Source organism: Trachypithecus francoisi, unplaced genomic scaffold (genome assembly GCF_009764315.1).
Source record: "Trachypithecus francoisi isolate TF-2019V2 unplaced genomic scaffold, Tfra_2.0 Lachesis_group4, whole genome shotgun sequence".
NCBI lineage: Eukaryota > Metazoa > Chordata > Mammalia > Primates > Cercopithecidae > Trachypithecus > Trachypithecus francoisi.
In genome coordinates this window covers 37,929,711-37,950,352 of record NW_022681469.1, presented here as the reverse complement: position 1 = coordinate 37,950,352, position 20,642 = coordinate 37,929,711, and the positions used below count along the sequence as shown (strand labels likewise).

The following is a 20,642-nucleotide window of genomic DNA, read 5'->3' as shown; positions in this document are numbered from 1 at the left end:
ACTTAAATCCTTCTAGAGAGTCATATGTATACGGAGACATAAAGGTTAATTTATCATTCCTGAAATTGCTTAGAAAGTACCTAGTAGATAGACATTTAATAAAGCAGTTTTCTGGAATTCTCATTGCATGTAAAAATCAAAGAAGAGAAAAAAATTGTGGTAAGAAGAACAAATGAGTCTGCATTCCTTTTGAAGGTTTTGTATTTCTCTTCCAGTTGACATTGTACCCTGCAAAGTTATTGTATATTTTCTTTCCTTTCCTGGAATTCATAATTTTCTCATCTCCTTTCCCTCTGATTTTCTTTTATCTCTTCCAGTTTCTCTCTCTTAATACACCTACACTTCTTTCTCTTTCTGTGGTCAATCAGTAAGAGCCATAAACTATATCCTCTTTCATATTTTACTATTTATAACTATTTCCACACACACAAACACATTCACAATTCTAACATCCCTGAAGTCATGAATATAAAATGCACTGTATTCATCTCCTAAAAACAGAAATCCTTTCCACTAAACTTCATATAACACCAGATACCATTATTAGCAGTACCACTAATCAAAGCCAGAATGGACAAAGTTTTTAAATTTTTTTCTTTCTAACTCAAGAACTATCTGAGTGATATTTAGCTTCTCATTTTTGAAGGGTAAATATATACTAGTAACATAAGCAAGATATTTAGGGTAAGGAGAGTGATCATCAAAGACATCATTGTATATGTTCTCCGACAAGGAGAGAAATAACCACTCCATATTTGTTTATATGATGTCCTATGTTCACACTTAATTCCTGAAAAGATGAACAAAGAAAAAAAATTATATTTTTCTACCACATCATTAATGTATCTACTCACACTAAAAGCTGAAGTGTTTTGCATGAATGTTATTCTATCAATAAAACAGGAAAGATCTTAAACGCATAGAGAATATTCATTTATTTTATAAACATTTGCTAAAGCTTGGGACCTACTTTCTACCTGAACTCTGTTAGTAACAAAAGATAAATACAATATTGCAAATGTGTCTTAAATACATTACTCCATTACATCCTTACACCAATCATGTGAGAACAGTACACACCTCATCTAACAGATGAAGAAATTCAGGCAACAGCTAGAAAGAGGTGAAGAGATTCACACCAAAAAGGCCAACAATCAAATCAAAGAAAAATAACTAATCTTCAAAAGAATAAATTATCATACTGAAGTAGTTCTCTTGTATTTTAAATCTCTTGAGAGCAGGGAATAGATCTGTTATACTATTGGATGGAGAAACTATGCACGTGTTAGGCTAATAAATATTTGAGGCTAATTGCCAATTTGGGGCGCTCCCAATCTATTAATGCTTTGGTCCTACTTAAGTGCTCAATGTACTATTTAAAAATAGGCAATGATTGAGTAATACTTAGATTTTTAATAAGTATAAGGTTTCATGGAACAGAGCTCATACTTGATTTCAGCATGAAATGTGTTATTTCAGAACATTACTTAATGTTGCTGTTCTATTTGGTTGGCAGGAAGCCATGCCTTCATTATTCCACTAGATTTAAAGGATAAGGATGGTCTTACTATAATTTCTGAAATGGTGTGCCATAGCTGAATTTTAAAGTTACTTACAAATTATAATTTCATCAGCAGAAACAGAACCAAAGAAAGTTTTGCCATCTATTCCAGGCCAGTGGATCGTGCCTTGCCTTAGTTGTTCAGACAACAGGACGTGTGACTGGAGAGAAATAACCTGGCAGCCCCACAACTGCCAATATGGTGTCCTAACTAAGCCTCAACTCCAGCAGTGCCTGAGAGGAAGGAAGGTAGGTTCTGGATCTAGTGGGGGAAGCCTTTAATGTATGCCACCTGAAGTACTAAAAGTCATACAGTTGTATCTACTAGACCAATTCCTGCCGTCTCACAGCAGAGGAAAACTAACTGAATGCAATTTGGCTTTTTGAATCATGTATAGATGTTATCATAGAATAGCCTGAACAACTCCTGCTCCAAATGTTCAGTTTTCTCCAAGTAACTCTATTTGACAGATGGAGGATATTAAAGTCTTGTCCTATGCTGACCCGATTCCATGCTGTTTTCTCAGCACAAATTGGTAGGAGCTTGCCACGTCAACTGACAGTTGGCAGTTGAGAGCAGCTGGCCTTGTCAACTGCAGCTCTGGCAGGCACTGCTGTGAAAACAGACATCTGCAGCTCAGCACAGGAAATCAAAAGGTCCTGCATGCAAGACTCACTTCTAGAGCTTTCCAAGTGCATGGCATTGTTTTTATGCACTAACCTTACTGATCTTCTTTCACATTCCTGGGCAGGTCTCACATGGACCTCACTAGGCTGATTTTTCCTTTAGTGAGGCTTCTAAGCTGATTTCTGGGACATGCAGTGTCTTCTTGCTAGGCATGCTCTGACTAGGTAGAGTCTGGCAGAACTCTCGGATATGCAAAATGGGCACATAGACTGAGATGCTTGGTTAACATCAAGTAAGTAATCCTTAACCCGATTTTCAAAGTGCTTTTTATTAGATGGACATTTCCTTATACAGTTTGTAAGCTCTCACACATGAGCAAGACTGATTTCAAAAGCTGATTTTCACAAAGCTCTATTAAAACACATAGAAAAAAAGCACTGGGCAGAAGGTATGCCAATTTACTAGCAAATAGTTAAAGAAGAATAACAGGAGGTGAAGGGCAGGACGGGAAGATGGACATCTTCTTCATGGTGATTTCAATATAGATGTTCCAATTGTCGTGATTGAGAATATCTCTAAAGATCAATCAGTAGTGTTAGTTCCCTTTTTAAAAAAAAAAGAAGGCAAGAAAATCATTTAGAAACATTTTGCAATGTTATTAATTGAGCATTGATTTTGTGCAAGAAACTGATTTCTTACACTTTAAATACCTCCAGATTGTAAGCTTCATGACAGCAGGGTCCACTGCCATAATCTCATTGCTGAACATAATTTTTGACACAGCATAGTAACTTAATATTTGTTGAGTAAATGAATAAATTAAAAATGTATTTATTCCTAATCACAGCTAAGGTAGACATTATCATATCTTTTTTCTGATTAAGATAATTAAAGCTCATAGAGATTGAGTAATTCACTGATAATCATACATGTATGGGAATGGCTACTCCACGAGCATTATTCATTTATTTTTTTAAGATGGAGTCTCACACTGTCACCCAAGCTGGAGTGCAATGGTGTGATCTCGGCTCAATGCAACCTGAACCTCCCTGGTTCAAGCGAGTCTCCTGCCTCAGCTTCCTGAGTAGCTGGGATTACAGGCGCCCACCACCACGCCTGGCTAATTTTTTGTATTTTTAGTAGAGATGGGGTTTCACTATGTTGGCCAGGCTGGTTTCGAACTCCTGACCTCAAGTGATCCACCCACCTCGGCCTCCCAAAATGCTGGGATTACAGGTGTGAGCCACCGTGCCCAGCCCTCCACAAGCATTTTAAACCATCAGCTTGGACAATCCAGCCTCCATATCCTATAAATGTTGCACTGGGAGCAATGACAATAGCTGTTGCCATATAGCCAGACTTCTCTAAGCTCAGAATACCATTCTGACCTCAGAATTTAGAGTGTTCAGAAAAATTCCAAGAAACTGTCACAGTCTATTAACCTGAAAGGCAATAGATGTTCATTTAAGTTCATCACTAAATCCTGCGGTTTTGGACATGACACGTCTTGTTTCTCGGGCTCATTTTCTTCATCTGTAAAATAACCCTCTGTGTTAGATTAATCAACTTTGTAAAAATTTAAAGGCCCTCTTCCCTGTTTGTCTTAGCTCGAGCTGCTATAATAACATACAATCAATAGACTGGGTGACTTAAACAACAGACACTTATTTCTTACAGTTCTGGAGGCTATGAAGTCCTAGATGAGGGTGCCAGCATGGTCAGGTTCTAGGGATAGCCCTCTTCTGGCTTCTGTTGACTGCCTTCTTGCTTTGTCATCACACAACAAAGAGAGATAAAGAGTTTTAGTCTCTGAATCTTCTTAGAAGGAAACAAATCCCATCATGAAGCCTCTATCATTATGACCTTATCTAAACATGATGACCTCCCAAAGACGCCTGCCTCCTAATAGTATCACATTGGAGATTAGTATTTCAACATATGAATTTGGAGGAAACATAAACTTTCAGCCCACAACATTACCTTCACTAATTTCTAGGCTGATTATTAGTAACTCTACAAAGTAGTGGTTAAAAAAAAAAAAGATCATTTTTCATACCTGTTAACGAGAGAGGGTATTGCAAAGTTTGAAAATAGAAGTCCATGCTTAGATGAGACTTCAGAAGACCAGTTAGCTCACTGCACAGCAAAGGGGCTTATCTTTGTGACTCTCCTACTTTGTAGGTGTTCTTCAGAACTTGCATGCTCAGAAACTCAAATTTGCCAGCACACTGCCAATAGGTCTAAATAGCCTGATGTATTTATCAAGACACTAATTTATTCTGTATGCAAAAGGGAAGCATTATCCATATTTAACAGAGAAGTGGCATAATCAGCACTAGAAAGGCCATGCCACAGCAGTATGGAGGCTCTCTACGGGTAATAAGAAATAGATGCTAGGAAGGCAGAGGCTGTGTAATGGGAAAATTCCAACATGCATAATTGAGGAGGCAAAGCAATTACAGACGATATCCAGAATAATCCCATTGATGTAAAAACCAATGCATACCTACAAACATATTTACATACATAGAGAATTTCTTAAAGTAACAAACACTTAGGAGTAATTTCATAGGTGGAGAGAAATAGGAGAGGGGTAGGATGCAAAATAAAAATACAGGATCCTGTGTTCAAAATTTATTAAGAGTTTCAAGACACCAGTAGAACAAAAGGTGAACACGAGGGCCAGTGACATAGCCAAGAAATGCCTGAGAGAGATCAAAGTTTCAAGTAAACCAACATTTGGACATATCTTTGGAGAGAAAATGCAGAGCAGATGGCAACACAGATGCTAAGGCTGAGGAGGGAGGAGGCTGGTAACCCTGTCCAGGGTACCCAATCACTGTGGCTACTTCCCAGGCCTGAATGGGTCCCCGGGAATAGGTGAGTGAAGGAACTGTGGGACTACCCACACTTGCTGTGGACCTCCGGATTCCTGGCTACAGGGGACCCAACATACCCTATGGACATTTGAGCTGACAGGGGAATCTGTCCAGAGAGTAGATATAAATGGTACCTGAACCAGTGCAGAAACAGGAGCCTTAGTGCACAACACATCTCTGGCGGAACCTGGCTATAGGCACCCATCCCCGCAAGGTTCCCTATCTCCATCCAAGAAATTTTAGCCCCAGCCTACTGCTTGGCCAGAAGAAAATGGGGTCAACTTCCCCATGGGACTGGGGCACATCTGTTCTGCAGGCCCTCCTCCACACCCTGCCTGGCTTCTCTGCAGGAACATGTGCACAGCAGCCTCCACTGCATAGCTGGATGCTTTGCTCCACCTGATTATGTTCCTGATGGCCTGGGAGCACTTTAGATTCCCTAGCGCACGTGGAACCTAACTCCAAGGGTTCAAAGGATAGAGCCACTAGCTGATCCTGGTGTCCCAGGCTGCAGTGTGCAGCTCAAGAGTGCTGAGCCAAGATCTGTGGCCAGCACTCAAGTGGAAAACAAACCCACACTCTCAGAGCACTAAGAGGGATGAGATGTGTGGTTTCATGGGCTGGAACAGGAGCAAGGCATGCCTCCCTCCACAGGACCAGCCTGGAAAGAATGTGGCCTATCTCCTTGCTGGAGCCTCTGTTCAGGGAGCCCCACAGCTTGGATCACCTAACAAAAGAAATGCAGACACAGTACCAGTGATTAAAGGGGGCTCCCAAAGGTGTAGGAGTAGAACTAATGAGAGGAAGTCACCTCTCTCCGCACTGTCCTGCAAAGCATGGCTGGAAACTTGAGTAAATACAGAGGAGCCCTGTAGCTGAGTAAGGGCCTAACACGCATTACTCTTACATGCCATCTACTGGATCATAGCCCAAACTGCCACACCAAAAATAGCACCCTGTGAAACCAAAAAAAAAAAAAAAAAAAGCATTAAGCCACAAATAAAGATGCTGTACAGAGCCTTTGCCCTTTCAAAACATCCAGGAATAAAACCAAGTGACTATACTCAGCTCACACCATATTTAAAGGAACACTAACCCCCCCCCAAATAGGAAAGAATCAGCCCAAGAATTCTGGCAATTTAAAAACCAGAGTGTCCTCTTACCTCAAAATGAGTGCACTAGCTCCCCAGCAATGTTTCTTAATCAGTATAAAATGACTGAAATGATAGACATAGAATTCAGAATATGGATGTCAAAGAAACTCATCAAGATTCAATAGAAAGTTGAAACTCAATTCAAGAAATCCAGTAAAATAATCCAAGAGTTCAAAGATGAAATAGCCATTTTCAGAAAGATTCAAATTTAACTTCTAGACTTGAAAAAATTGACTGTAAGAATTTCATAATACAATCAGAAGTATTAATAGCAGAATAGACCAGGCTGAGGAAAGACTTTCCGAACTCAAAAGACTGGTTCTTTGAATCAACTCAAACAAAAATAAAGAAAAAAGTATTTTAAAAAATTAAACAAAAACTCCAAGAAATATGAGATTATATAAAGAGAACAAATCTGCAACTCATTGGCTTTCCTGAGAGGGGAGAGATAATAAACAACTTGGAAAATACATTTGATGATATAGTTCATGAAAATTTCCCTAATCTCATGAAAGAGGTTAACATATGTATTCAAAAAATATGGAGAACTCCAGCTAGATACTCTATGAGACGACTATCCTCAAAGAACATTCTCATCAGATTCACTAAGGTCAATACAAAAGAAAAAAATTTAAAGGCAGCTAGAGTGAAGAGTCAAGTCCCATACAGAGGGAACCCCATTAGGTTGGCAGCAGACCTTTCAGCAGAAACCTTACAAGCCAGGGGAGATTAGGGGCCTATTTTCAGCATCCTTAAAGAAAAGAAATTCCAACCAAGAATTTTATATCCTACTAAAATAAACTTTATAAGGGAAGGAGAAATAAAATCATTCTCAGATAAGCATACACTGAGGGAATTTGTTTCAAATAGACCACGAGCATTACAAGAGGTCCTTAAGGGAGTACTGAACATGGAATTAAAAGATCGGCACCTGCTACCACAAAAACACACTTAAGAACATAGCTCACTGGCATTATAAAGCAACTACACAATATAGTCTATATAACAACCAGCTAATAAAATGATGACAGGATCAAAATCTCACATATCAATACTAACCCTAAATGTAAATGGGCTAAATGACATATTTAAAATGTACAGAGTAGCACCAAGTAGCACTTGGGTACAAAAATAAGACCCAACCATTTTCTGTCTTCAAGAGACCCATCTTGATGTAAGAATACACACAGGCTCAAAGTAAAGGGATGAAGAAAGGTACACCATACAAACAAAAAAGAGCAGGAGTTGCTATTTTATATCAGATACAATAGACTTTAAACCAATAAAAATTAAGAAGGACAAAGAAAGGCATTATGTAATAATAAAGAGTAAATCCAACAAGGAGATTTAACTATCCTAAATATTTACACACCAAATATTGGAGCACCCAGATTCATAAAACACATTCTTGTTGGCCTATGAACAGATTTAGACACAATAATAGTGGGAGACTTTAACACCCCACTGACAGCATTAGACAGACCTGCAAGACAGGAAACTAACAAAGAAACTCTGGACTTAAAATCAACACTTGACCAATTGGACCTAATAAGCATCTACAGAACACTCCACCCAACAACCACAGAATATATATTCTTCTCATCTATACATGGAACATATCCTAAGATTGACCACACGCTTGAACATAAAGCAAATCTCAATAGATTCCAACAAGGAATTGCCAAAGTAGCCACTGAGCTAAAGCCAGCCCATCTCAATCGATTCCAAAAAAAATTAAATCATGCAAAGCACATTCTCACACCACGGTACAATAAAAACAGAAATCAGTATCAAGAAGATATCTTAAACCTACCCAAATACATGGATATTAAACAACTTGCTCCTAAATAACTTTTGGAAGAAGAATGAAATTAAGGCATAAATTTAAAATTTGTTTGAAATTAATGAAAATAGGAACTGAATTACCAAAGTATCTGGAACACAACTAAAGTTGTGTTAAGAGGAATGTTTATAGCACTAACCATCTTCATCAAAAAGTAAGAGAGATTTCAAATTAAAACTATAACTTTGCACCTAAAGGAATTAGAAAACAGAGAGCAAGCTAACCCAAAACCTAGCAGAAAAAATAAATAACTAATGTTAGAGAAGAACTGAACAAAATAGAGATGTAAAAATCCTTACAAAAGATCAATGAAAACAGAAGTGGGTTCTTCAAAGAGATAAGTAAGACTGATAGACTGCTAACTACATTAACAACAAAAAAAAGAGAGATCCAAATAAGTACAATCATAAATGACAAAGATGATATTAGAACTGATTCCACAGAAATACAAAAGATCCTCAGAGAATAATACCATGAATAACTCTATGCACAGAAATTAGAAAATCTAGAGGAAATTGATAAATTCCTGAAAACACACAAACTCCCAAAATTGAAAAGGAAGAGATCAAAATTTTGAATAGACCAATATTGAGCTCTGAAATTGAATCAGTAATAAAAAAAAAAACCTACCAACCAAAACAAGACATGAACCAGATAGATTCACAGTCAAATTCTACCAGATGTACAAAAAAGAATTGGTACTAATGCTACTGAAACTATCCCAAAAAATCAAAGAGGAGGGATTCCTCCTTAACTCATTACATGAAGTTAGCATCAGCCTGATACCAAAATCTGGCAGAGACACATGAAAATAGAAAACTTCAGGCCAGTTTGCCTGATGAACATAGATGCAAAGATTCTCAACCAAATACTAGCAAACCGAATTCAGCAGCACATCAAAAAGTTAATATACTACAACCAAGTAGGCATTATTCCTGGGATGCAAGGCTGGTTCAATGTATGCAAATCAGTAAATGTGATTCACCACATAAACAGAATGAAAGCAAAAAGTCACATAATCATCTCAATACATATAGAAAAAGCTTCTTATCAAATTCAACATTCCTTCATGATAAAAAAAACTCTCAACAGACTAGGCATCAATTGAAAGAAGATACTTCAAAATAATAAGAGCCATCTATGACAAACCCACAGCTAACATCATATGGAATGGGCAAAAACTGGCAGTATTCCCCTTGAGGACTGGAACAAAACAAGTATACCTACTCTTACCACTCCTATTCAACCTAGTACTGGAAGTTCTAGCCAGAGCAATCAGGCAAGAGAAAGAAATAAATGGCATCAAAATAGGAAAAAAAGTCAAACTATCTCTCTTTGTTAACGGTATGATTCTACACCTAGAAAACCCTAGAGACTGCCAAAAGGCTCTTAGAACTAATAAACAATTTTAGTGAAGTTTTAGGATACAAGATCAATGTACAAACCTCAGTAGCATTTTTATACACCGGTAATGTCCAGGCTGAGTCAAATCAAGAATGCAATCCCATTTACAATAGCCACAATGAAAATGAAATACCTGGGAATACAGATAAGCAAGGTGGTGAAAGATCTCTATGAGGATGACTTCAAAATACTGCTGAAAAAATCAGAGATGACATAAATAAATGGAAAAACCTTACATGTTCATGGATTGGAATAATTAATATTGTTAAAATCACCATACTGCCCAAAGAAATTACAGATTCAATGCTCCTCCTATCAATCCGCCAATGTCACTTTTCATAGAATTGGGAAAAACTATTCTAACATTCATATGGGACCAAAAAAGAGCCCTAATAGTTAAAGCAATCCTAAGCAAAAAAACAAAGCTTATGCCAAAGATACAACTACCCAACTTCAAGCTATACTATAACGCTGCAGTAACCAAAACAACATGGTACTGACTGAAAACCAGACACATAGATAAATGGAACAGAATAGAAAACTCAGAGATAAAGCTGCACATCTACAACCATCTAATCTCCAACAAGGCCAGTAAAAGCAAGCAATGGTGAAAGGCTCTTTATTCAATAAACGGTGCTGGGATAACTGGCTAGACATATGCAGAACAATGAAACCAGACCCTTATTTTTCACCATATACAAAAATTATTTCAAGATATATTAAAGATTTAAATGTAAGACCTCAAGCTATAAAAATCCTTTAAGAAAACAGCAATAAGATACCATTTCATACCAATGAGAATGGCTATTACTGAAAAGTCAAAAAACAACAGATGCTGGAGAGGCTGCAGAGCAAAAAGAACACTTATACACTATTGGTGGGAACGTAAATTAGTTCAGCTACTGTGGAAAGCAGTTTGGAGAATTCTCAAAGAACTTAAAACTGAGCTATCATTTGACCCAGCAGTCCCATTACTGGGTATATTTATTTATTTATTTCCTTCCCAAAGGAAATAAATTGTTCTGCCAAAAAGACGCATGCACTCGTATGTTCATCACCACATTAGCAAAGACATGGAATCAACCTAGGTGCCCTTCAATGGTGAACTGGATAAAGAAATGTGGTACATATATGCATACCATGGAATACTACAGCCATAAAAAGAACAAAATCACATCCTTTGCAGAAACACGAATGCAGCTGGAGGCCATAATTCTAAGCAAATTAACACAGGAACAGAAAATAAAATACTACATTTTCTCACTTGTAAGTGAGAGCTAAACATTAAGCACACATGGACATAAACATGGGAACAAGAGATGCTACAGACTACTGGGGACGAAGGGGAGGGGCCACAGGTGGAAAAATTACCTATTGGGTACTGTGCTCACTATCTGCATGACAAGGATCCGTATCCCAAACCTCAGCATCATGCCATATTCTCACGCAGCCAACCTGCACACATACCCCCATATCTGCAATAAAAGTTGAAGTTTAGGGGAAAAAAGACAATAGAAGAGCAATGAACCAAGCACAAGACCCTTCAAAGCATGTGACCCTGGAAGACCATCCAGGTTACATGCCCATGAAGCCAGCTTGGGTGGTAAAGCATAGTTGGTTAAGCATGAAGAGATATTTTTAAATATTTCTGTATGATTTTCATTTTTACAATGTGTGGGCATTGTTTTCTTAATCTAAAAGTCTATATTTGAAAAGGTTGTATAAATTAGAACTAAGGCAGAGGCAGTGGAAATGCAGAGGGGAGAGCCTGAGAAAGATTTTTTTTTTATTCAGAATCACAGGAGTTAGCCATAAACAGTCAGTTGCATACACTCATATTCCACACAACACAGAGATAATTGTGTAAACATTCACAAATACAACTATGACTAGCACTTATTTTAAGAAAGCTTCACTTACGAATAGGAGTAGGTGAGCAAAGGGTTTTCCCGGTACATCTATTTCTTACTTTCCATGAGAATAATAAAAATATACAAAACCATCCTGTAATTTTTCTCTTTGGGAACATACTAAAGTGAATTGTCTCTCTCTGAAGAATTGAATTAAAAGGCAATGGAATTTGGCCAGGGCATTGAGAATTATTAGAAAGTTAGGTCTTCAAATAGTGTTCTGCTTTCTTTAGAATCTCCAAGTAGTAATTTCTCTCAGTTGAATTTCCTTATGTCGTTATTGTGACCTTTTATGTCTTTTTCCTACTGTTTTACATTGATGAATGCCAAGACTGTACTTGCAAACAGAAGCCCACCTGCCTATATGGAAGGAACAATACAGAAATCAGTGGAGATCTGAAAAGATGTTCAAGCTTATAGTAATTTTGACCAGGAATCTAACCACACTTAATGGCCTGCGAGCAGGATCATACTTTATATACCTCAGTCATTTGTCTTCATTGCAGCAACATGAACAGGAGGCTGATCTTGGGTGGAAAGTTGGAACAAGTTTTCCCCTCTGAACATTAGGTGAATATGGGACACTTTTGAACTCTAAATGTATCCAAACAATTTCATTTACAGATTTATTTCACTTGTAGGTTTTTGTATATGTACATAGGTTTTGTGATATACAATTGTGTTGAATTAAAGGAAAATCAATTGAAAAAAAGGAAGCTATGTATTCAATGATACTTTCACACATTTCTTTAAATAGATACCCACCTCTTTACAAATGCTGAATGGAACAGAGAAATTATGAGAACATAATTTTGTAACCACAGGGTGAAATATGTAGGAAATAGTTTAGAAATATGAAAATCAAATTTACAACTGTAAAAACTTAGAAGCCTGACCTAACTGAATTAAACAAGCCTTTATTTTGTTTGTCAGTGGAAAACAGTTCAGAATTTAAACCAGTAATAAAATATCTGAGAGGGGAGTGCAATTAAGAAAGGGAAATATAAAAAGGCAATATTTACAAAAAGTACTTAAACTCAGCTGTTAAAACAGGGAATGTAACTTAAATTTTTAAGTAATGTTTTCATGTTAAGTAGTGTCTTGGACTTAAAGGTGTTTAAATTTTCAAAGTGTGGCTAATTTATAATAATATGTTCGACTAATATGTGAATTCCATTATGGTTATGTAATTCATTGTTGCCTGTGAGTTTCAGTAAATCAGTCAGATACAAGGAAAGAGTGCAACTCATTCTTACCAGGAAATGATGACTTACACATGATGCCCTCCTTCAGCATTCAATAAATACTACAACAGTCCAGAGATAATGGCAATGTAGACAAATAATTTTGTTCCAAGCAGCTAGAAGAGCTATGCCTAGGTGATGTTATATAGTCGCTTGCTTCGGTCTTTTTTTTTTTTTTTTCGCCAAACTTTATGTCTGAGAGTGATTTGCCTAAGTGTCAGTCTTTTATTTGTTTTTGACTGCAAACATCAATTTGCTTGCTCATCTACATCCAACTTAATTAAAATGCACAATTGGAAAACACTTATTGTAACCAGATCACATTTGACAGAGGGATGCCTTGCTGAGCTAGATTTTCATCATGACCTAAATGTCATTAGCTGTCTGACCAGCCTCAGCTTTGTATTACAACTGAACCACCCCTTTCATCATTTAGAAATGCGTGTTCTCTTAGGAGATCAGTGGTTTTCCACCTTAGGGCTCATCAGAATCACTGTAGAGCTTTCTAAATATATGGGTTATGCTTGGCTCTGGACTAGATGTAACAAATAAGACTCCTCCTCACCTCACTTTTATTTCCCTTATCTATAGCAATGTGAAAGCTCTCCGGTGAACAGGCATTACCTGGATTCATGGACAATTAGCTCTTACTGCACTCCTGTATAACTTCCCCTTTGGGAAGGTTCTAGTGGGTTCCTGTTAACTAGGCTCAGTTGAAATCTACATGCACTTTATTAGATCCAGAGAAATGCTACCACTTCTGTAAATATTGGTGATAAAACTGATGTGATGCAGGAGGAAAGAAAGGAAAAAGGAAAATGATTTTAAGTTTTTTCTTTTTCTTTTCTGATCTATTGATACTACATGTATCCAATTCTCTTCCTGCCACAACAGATCAGAAGACTCTGAGAAGCTAACTACCTTTGTATTGATTCAACCTACATAGCCACCAAATTGCCTTTAATTTCTAACTTGTTTCTTTAACTATGTCCTGGTTACTTTTGGTAATGCTGGAGAAAAGAGGTTATGGATTAAAATATTTAAAAGTCTAAGTATTTTCATTGTTAGTTCCCTTCAAGAAGAAATAAAATGAGATAAAAATCGTTCCATTGTACATTTAAATTAAAAGTTCCCAAAGTCTTGCTTGTATTTTTACCAATAAATGGTATTGGTAAGAAGTGATGTTTCTTGATAGTATTCGTCTCAGGAAACCAACTTCTCAAAATAAAAGACCTTTCAGGCATAACACAAATTAAAATTTCGCCTTTTACATACTTCCCACTTCTGCTAGTTCATAGGTGGAAAAATCTGAACAGAGGGTTTAGTTTTTCCCCAGGAAGAATTAGCATGTAAGAGAATGTGGTAGAGAATAGCTAAGCATTCATCAAAGTCAGTTTCTCTTCTCCATGGCATACAACTTGACTATATTTCTCAGTGTCTCCTGACATTAGGTATTTGGCCATGAGACTGAGTTCTAACCAGTGGAATGTGATCAGCAATGATGTGGCCAGCTTCCAGGGCTGGCCCATAGAAAACCTGACAGCTTCTTTTTTCCTTCCTTCGGTTGGGTGTCAACATCCAGAGAGTCCCTAGAAGCCATAATTGAAGACACAGTCCAGTCATCCTGGGACCCTAAATGACCTCCCTGCCCCACCCCTGCACATAAACCTGCCTTGAATCACCTGGATTATTTTTCTGAGAGAGAAATAAACTTTAATTGGGTTTGAGCTATTATAAGTTTTTTTGTGCTATCTGCTACAGCACTTAGCTTATCTCACCTAATACAGGGATTATGCAACTCAGAAACAGGAAATAAAAACAAAGATAATTAAACCATTTTATAATAAGCCTATTCATATAGTTTGGATGTTTGTTTCCTCCAAGCCTCATGTTGAAATGTGATCCCCAGTGTTGGAAGTGGGACCTGTTGGAAGTTGTTTGGGTCATGAGGATGGATCCTTCATGAATACCTTGGTGCCTTCCCCACAGTAATTACTCACAGCAATTAGTGAGGTCTTGCTTGTTAGTTCACATGAAAGCTAGTCGTTTAAAAGAGCCCAGCATCTCTCCTGCTCCTTCTCTTGCCCTGTGATATGCCTCCTCCCTCTTCACCTTCTGCCATGAGTAAAAGCTTCCTGAGACCTCACCAGAAATCGAGCAGATGCTGATGCCATGCTTTTATAGCCTGCAGAACTGTGAGCCAAATAGATCTTTTTTCTTCTTCATAAATTACCCAGTCTCAGGCATTCTTTTATAGTGATGCAAAACAGACTAACATAACAATTTAAAAACAAGCTTCAAGCTTTTGTAGAGCCTAAGAATATTACCTCCTTTTAGTTCCTATGGTTCATGATGCTATGAAAAAGAATGGGAAAATATCAACTCCTGTATACTTTGTGATAGCTCACACTGCATGCAGAGTCATGGGAGTAGAACAGATGCAAAACTCTTCTAAACATATCTTTGTGTTTAAAACCACATCACATTTTTTCTCTTTGCTTATCCAAAAAAGAAACAATACCCATGCATGCTAATGTAAGGCAGTAAGTTTCACAGGGGAGAGAAAGAATTATTTATAAATTGTATGTCTAGTCATAAATATTTGCTATGATAATCTAGGCCTTTCAAAACAGAAGTTGTTCCTTAAAACAAATAATCTGCAAATTTCCTTTTTAAAAATCTACCAAACTGAATGGCCTAAAAGATACAGAGATTGAATAGGAATCACATAACTGAAATAATTCACTCTTTAATTCCTGACAGTATTTTCTTTTTTTATTATTTATTTATTTTTTATTGTTTTACTTTAAGTTCTAGGGTACATGTGCACAACGTGCAGGTTTGTTACATATGTATACATGTGCCAGGTTAGTGTGCTGCACCCGTTAACTCGTTATTTACATTAGGTATATCTCCTAATACTATCCCTCCCCCCTCTTCCCACCCCCGGCAGGCCCCAGTATGTGATGTTCCCCACCCTGTGTCCATGTGTTCTCATTGTTCAATTCCCACCTATGAGTGAGAACATGCGGTGTTTGGTTTTCCCTCCTTGCAATAGTTTGCCCAGAATGATGGTTTCCAGCTTCATCCATGTCCCTATAAAGGACATGAAGTCAATGAAGTCATCCTTTTTTATGGCTGCATAGTATTCCATGGTGTATATGTGCCACATTTTCTTAATCCAGTCTATTATCGATAGACATTTGGGTTGGTTCCAAGTCTTTGCTATTGTGAATAGTGCTGCAATAAACACACGTGTGCATGTGTCTTTATAGCAGCATGATTTATAATCCTTTGGATATATGCCCAGTAATGGGATGGCTGGGTTAAATGGTATTTCTAGTCCTAGATCCTTGAGGAATCACCACACTGTCTTCCACAATGGTTGAACTAGTTTACAGTCCCACCAACAGCATAAAAGCATTCCTATTTCTCCACATCCTCACCAGCACCTGTTGTTTCCTGACATTTTAATAATCGCCATTCTAACCGGTATGAGATGGTATCTCATTGTGGTTTTGATTTGCATTTCTCTGATGGCCAGTGATGATGAACATTTTTTCCTGTGTTGGCTGAATAAATGTCTTCTTTTGAGAAGTGTCTGTTCATATCCTTTGCCCACTTTTTAATGGGGTTGTTTGATTTTTTCTTATAAATTTGTTTAAGTTCTTTGTAGATTCTGGATATTAGCCCTTTGTCAGATGTGTAGATTGTAAAAATTTTCTCCCATTCTGTAGGTTGCCTGTTCACTCTGATGGTAGTTTCTTTTGCTGTGCAGAAGCTCTTTGGTTTAATTAGATCCCATTTGTCAATTTTGGCTCTTGTTGCCATTGCTTTTGGTGTTTTAGTCATGAAGTCCTTGCCCATGCCTATGGCCTGAATCGTACTGTCTAGGTTTTCTTCTGGGGTTTTTATGGTTTGGGGTCTAACATTTAAGTCTTTAATCCATCTTGAATTGATTTTTGTATAAGGTGTAAGGAAGGGATCCAGTTTCAGCTTTCTTTTTTTTTTTTTTTATTATACTTTAAGTTCTAGGGTACATGTGCATAACGTGCAGGTTTGTTACATATGTATACTTGTGCCATGTTGGGTGTGCTGCAATACAGATGGCTAGCCAATTTTCCCAGCACCATTTATTAAGTAGGGAATCTTTTCCCCATTTCTTGTTTTTGTCAGGTTTGTCAAAGATCAGATGGTTGTCGATGTGTGGCATTATTTCTGAGGGCACTATTCTGTTCCATTGGTCTATATCTCTGTTTTGGTACCAGTACCATGCTGTTTTGGTTACTGTAGTCTTGTATAGTTTGAAGTCAGGTAGCATGATGCCTCCAGCTTTGTTCTTTTTGCTTAGGATTGTCTTGGCAATGTGGGCTCTTTTTTGGTTCCATGTGAACTTTAAAGTAGTTTTTTCCAATTCTGTGAAGAAAGTTATTGGTAGCCTGATGGCGATGTCATTGAATCTATAAATTACTTTGAGCAGTATGGCCATTTTCACGATATTGATTCTTCCTATCCATGAGCATGGAATGTTCTTCCATTTGTTTGTGTCCTCTTTTATTTCACTGAGCAGTGGTTTGTAGTTCTCTTTGAAGAGGTCCTTCACATCCCTTGTAAATTGGATTGCTAGGTATTTTATTCTCTTTGAAGCAATTGTGAACGTGAGTTCACTCATGATTTGGCTCTCTGTCTGTTATTGGTGTATAGGAATGCTTGTGAGTTTTGCACGTTGATTTTGTATCCCAAGACTTTGCTGAAGTTCCTTATCAGCTTAAGGAGATTTTGGGCTGAGACAATGGGGTTTTCTAAATATACAATCATGTCATCTGCAAACAGGGACAATTTGACTTCCTCTTTTCCTAATTGAATACCCTTTATCTCTTTCTCTTGCCTGATTGCCCTAGCCAGAACTTCCAACACTACGTTGAATAGGAGTGGTGAGAGAGGGCATCCCTGTCTTGTGCCAGTTTTCAAAGGGAATGCTTCCAGTTTTTGCCCATTCATTATGATATTGGCTGTGGGTTTGTCATAAATAGCTCTTATTATTTTGAGATACATTCTATCAATACCCAGTTTATTGAGAGATTTTAGCATGAAGTGCTGTTGAATTTTGTCAAAGGCCTTTTCTGCATCTATTGAGATAATCATGTGGTTTTTGTCTTTGGTTCTGTTTATATGACAGATTACCTTTATTGATTTGCATATGTTGAACCAGCCTTGGATCCCAGGGATGAAGCCCACTTGATCATGGTGGATAAGCTTTTTGATGTGCTGCTGGATTTGGTTTCCCAGTATTTTATTGAGGATTTTTGCATCGATGTTCATCAGTGATATTGGTCTAAAATTCTCTTTTTTTGTTGTTGTGTCTCTGCCAATTCCTGACAGCATTTTCAAATTGTGTGATATGCACATTAAAAAGCTGACATTTTGAAGTTAGACATCTTGTAGTTAGAAATATCAATCTCTTGCAAAAATTGCTTTTCCAACAGAACAATCAATATTAAAATTACAACTGAATTTTCATTGTAGTTGTAGTTTATTATTTCCATCTTTCATGAATGGAAAGGCACTAGGATAACATAATCCTCTAGAAATCCCAGAGCTATGTCTGCTAGATTCAAATTTGTTATTGAGATATTTGCGACTTAGAAGAGCTTGTCGTGCAAATGACAGTGGTGATGCTTCCTTCTCCCATTCAGGTAGCTCTTGCTAGTCACTAATCAGCAATGGGGTCACCTGGGATCCATTCTGAGAGCATTGGTTTGCTCAGGTTGGCGATCTCTCTTCCAGTCCTCCATACAGAACTTACCAGCCACCCTTCAAGTCCTGCTGGAGATCAGGAGGAGGTTTGGTAGGGCAGGAGAGAAATAGCTGTGACTTAGACATTTCCTATTTTTGCTGCCATTTTCTCTAGAGGAGCTAACAAATTGTAAGTGCCTAACAAGGTGGCATACATTCATTTTGTGCTTACATTTTGTGCGTACATACATTTTGTGCCAAGAATATAAGAAGTATTTAAAATCACATTTAAGTCCTCCAACATGGAGCTCTACTTCTCCCCACTGTACATATAATGAAATGAACCCTTGGAGAGGTCACATAATTTGTCTAAAATCGTCTATTTAATAAATAATAGTACCTAAGAATTCCGAAACAGGACTATTGTGCTGCTGGCATGCTTTGGTGGGCTGCCTTTTCACATATAAACACACAGAAAATACTGGAAATCTAGGAATTATGTTGTTGTTTTTCTCAGCAATGTATACCTCCTTTGATTTTTCTCAGCCTTTGTATTGCTCAGCATAGCCCACAATACAGATATGTAGGGAGCTTGCTGGCTGTGTGGGGATACCCTAGGAGGGACTGCACCTTGATACTGAAATGAAAAGAAACTACAAGAAAAACCCATACTGGTGATTTAGTTTAAAATAACATCTCAAAGGTCTTTGAATTGTATCCTCAAAGGGCTGAATTGTATCCCCTCCACCAAATTCATACATTGACATTATAACCCCCAGTACCTCATAATGTGTCTGTATTTAGAGATAGGGCCCTTGAAGAGCTGATTAAGGTAAAATGAGGTCCTATATATGGGGCCTACTTAATCCAATATGACTGGGATCTTTAAGAAGAGATTAGGACATAGACAGAGGAAAGACACAAAGAAAAGACAGCCACTTACAAGCCAGAGAGGGCCTTGGAAGGAACTAACCCTACTAGCTACTTGATCTTGGGACTTCTAGCCTCCAGAAATATGAGAAAAATAATTTCTGTTGTTGAAGCCACACAGCCTTTGGTACTTCCTTATGGCAGCCCTAGCAAACCAATACTAATGGAGTTGCATAACTGCTGATACCTAAAATTAAGAGCATTCCTAATTATGCAATGTTCCTCTTTAAAAATCAGAAATGTAGGCAAGAAAATCAAACGTAAATAGTGAAAGGTTGAATGTAGAAAGAAGAAATTCAAGTTATTTCACAAACTATTTTATTACACTGGAATGTTATTGCTCCAAATGCAACCTGGCTGAGAGGATCTATGACTGAGTCCTTGAAATCTTGTTATTCGGGGTAGCCTAATGATGCTTAGGATTACACTACTTGAGCTGAAGGCAAATCAGAGAAGCTGTCTAGATTTCTTCACGCAGCTACTTGGATACACTTACCGTGGAAAGACTTTAAACCTTTGCAGATTCTCACTAAATTTTCTGCAGGTGGACAAATACAGAAATACCTGAGAAATGATGGCAATGCCTGCCGTTAAAGTCAGAAGAAAACATGTGCATGACTAATGGAAAGAGAAATCTCAAAAGAAAGAAAAAAACTGAAGAATGAATTAAATCTTACCCGAAGACATTAGAAGGGATTGTCTTTGACAAAAGTCCCTTTGACTTTCAAGTCACTACTTATTTTTAAAGTGCATGCATGATACTATAGGGGAAAATCAGAATTAGAAATTGACTCTGACCTCAAATATTTCTTGATAGGCTGTGAGAAAAACGATGCAGACACAAAAAGCCATAATTTCATGAGGCTTCTGTAAAATCTGTAAAGGCAGTCAAAATGTAATAAAATCAAAGAGAACAGCAAAAGTAATTGTGGCTAGGGGCACTGGATGAGACAGCATTCACACAGGGTCTGGAGGGTGACAAGTGGGGTTACAGAGGGAAGAACTTTCAAGGCAGACAGACTAACATAAGAAAAAGCAGATGTTGAATGCAAATCATGTTTAGCAGAAAACATGTTTACGTAAAGGGAAGAATGAAGAGGATGGGGCCCTTCACCTTGCACTTAAAGGACCTGGGTTTGAACCCTGGGTTCTCCATTTAGTAGATTTATGTCCTCCATCTTCCTGAGCCTCAAATTTCTCATCTGTGAAAAGGAGATACTGAATCACACCTCACAGTTGTGAAGATTAAAAGTGAGTACCCTATGTGAAATCTCCACCTAGCAAAGACTGATATGCAATAAAAACTCAGTATATGTGAGAGGAACCCATAGGATTATGTAAGAAACAAGGAAC

At 37.6% G+C, this 20,642-nt stretch overlaps 1 protein-coding gene across 3 annotated transcripts in view; it reads left to right on the top strand.

Moving 5' to 3' along the window:
• Positions 1 to 20,642, top strand: part of CPED1 (cadherin like and PC-esterase domain containing 1) — a 313,276-nt gene that overhangs the window by 257,509 nt on the left and 35,125 nt on the right. For all 3 annotated transcript variants that reach the window (XM_033193921.1, XM_033193920.1, XM_033193919.1), the window contains exon 18: positions 1,674 to 1,810. In XM_033193921.1, coding sequence (XP_033049812.1) covers positions 1,674 to 1,810 — 137 coding nt within the window. The remainder of the gene's footprint in view (positions 1 to 1,673; positions 1,811 to 20,642) is intronic.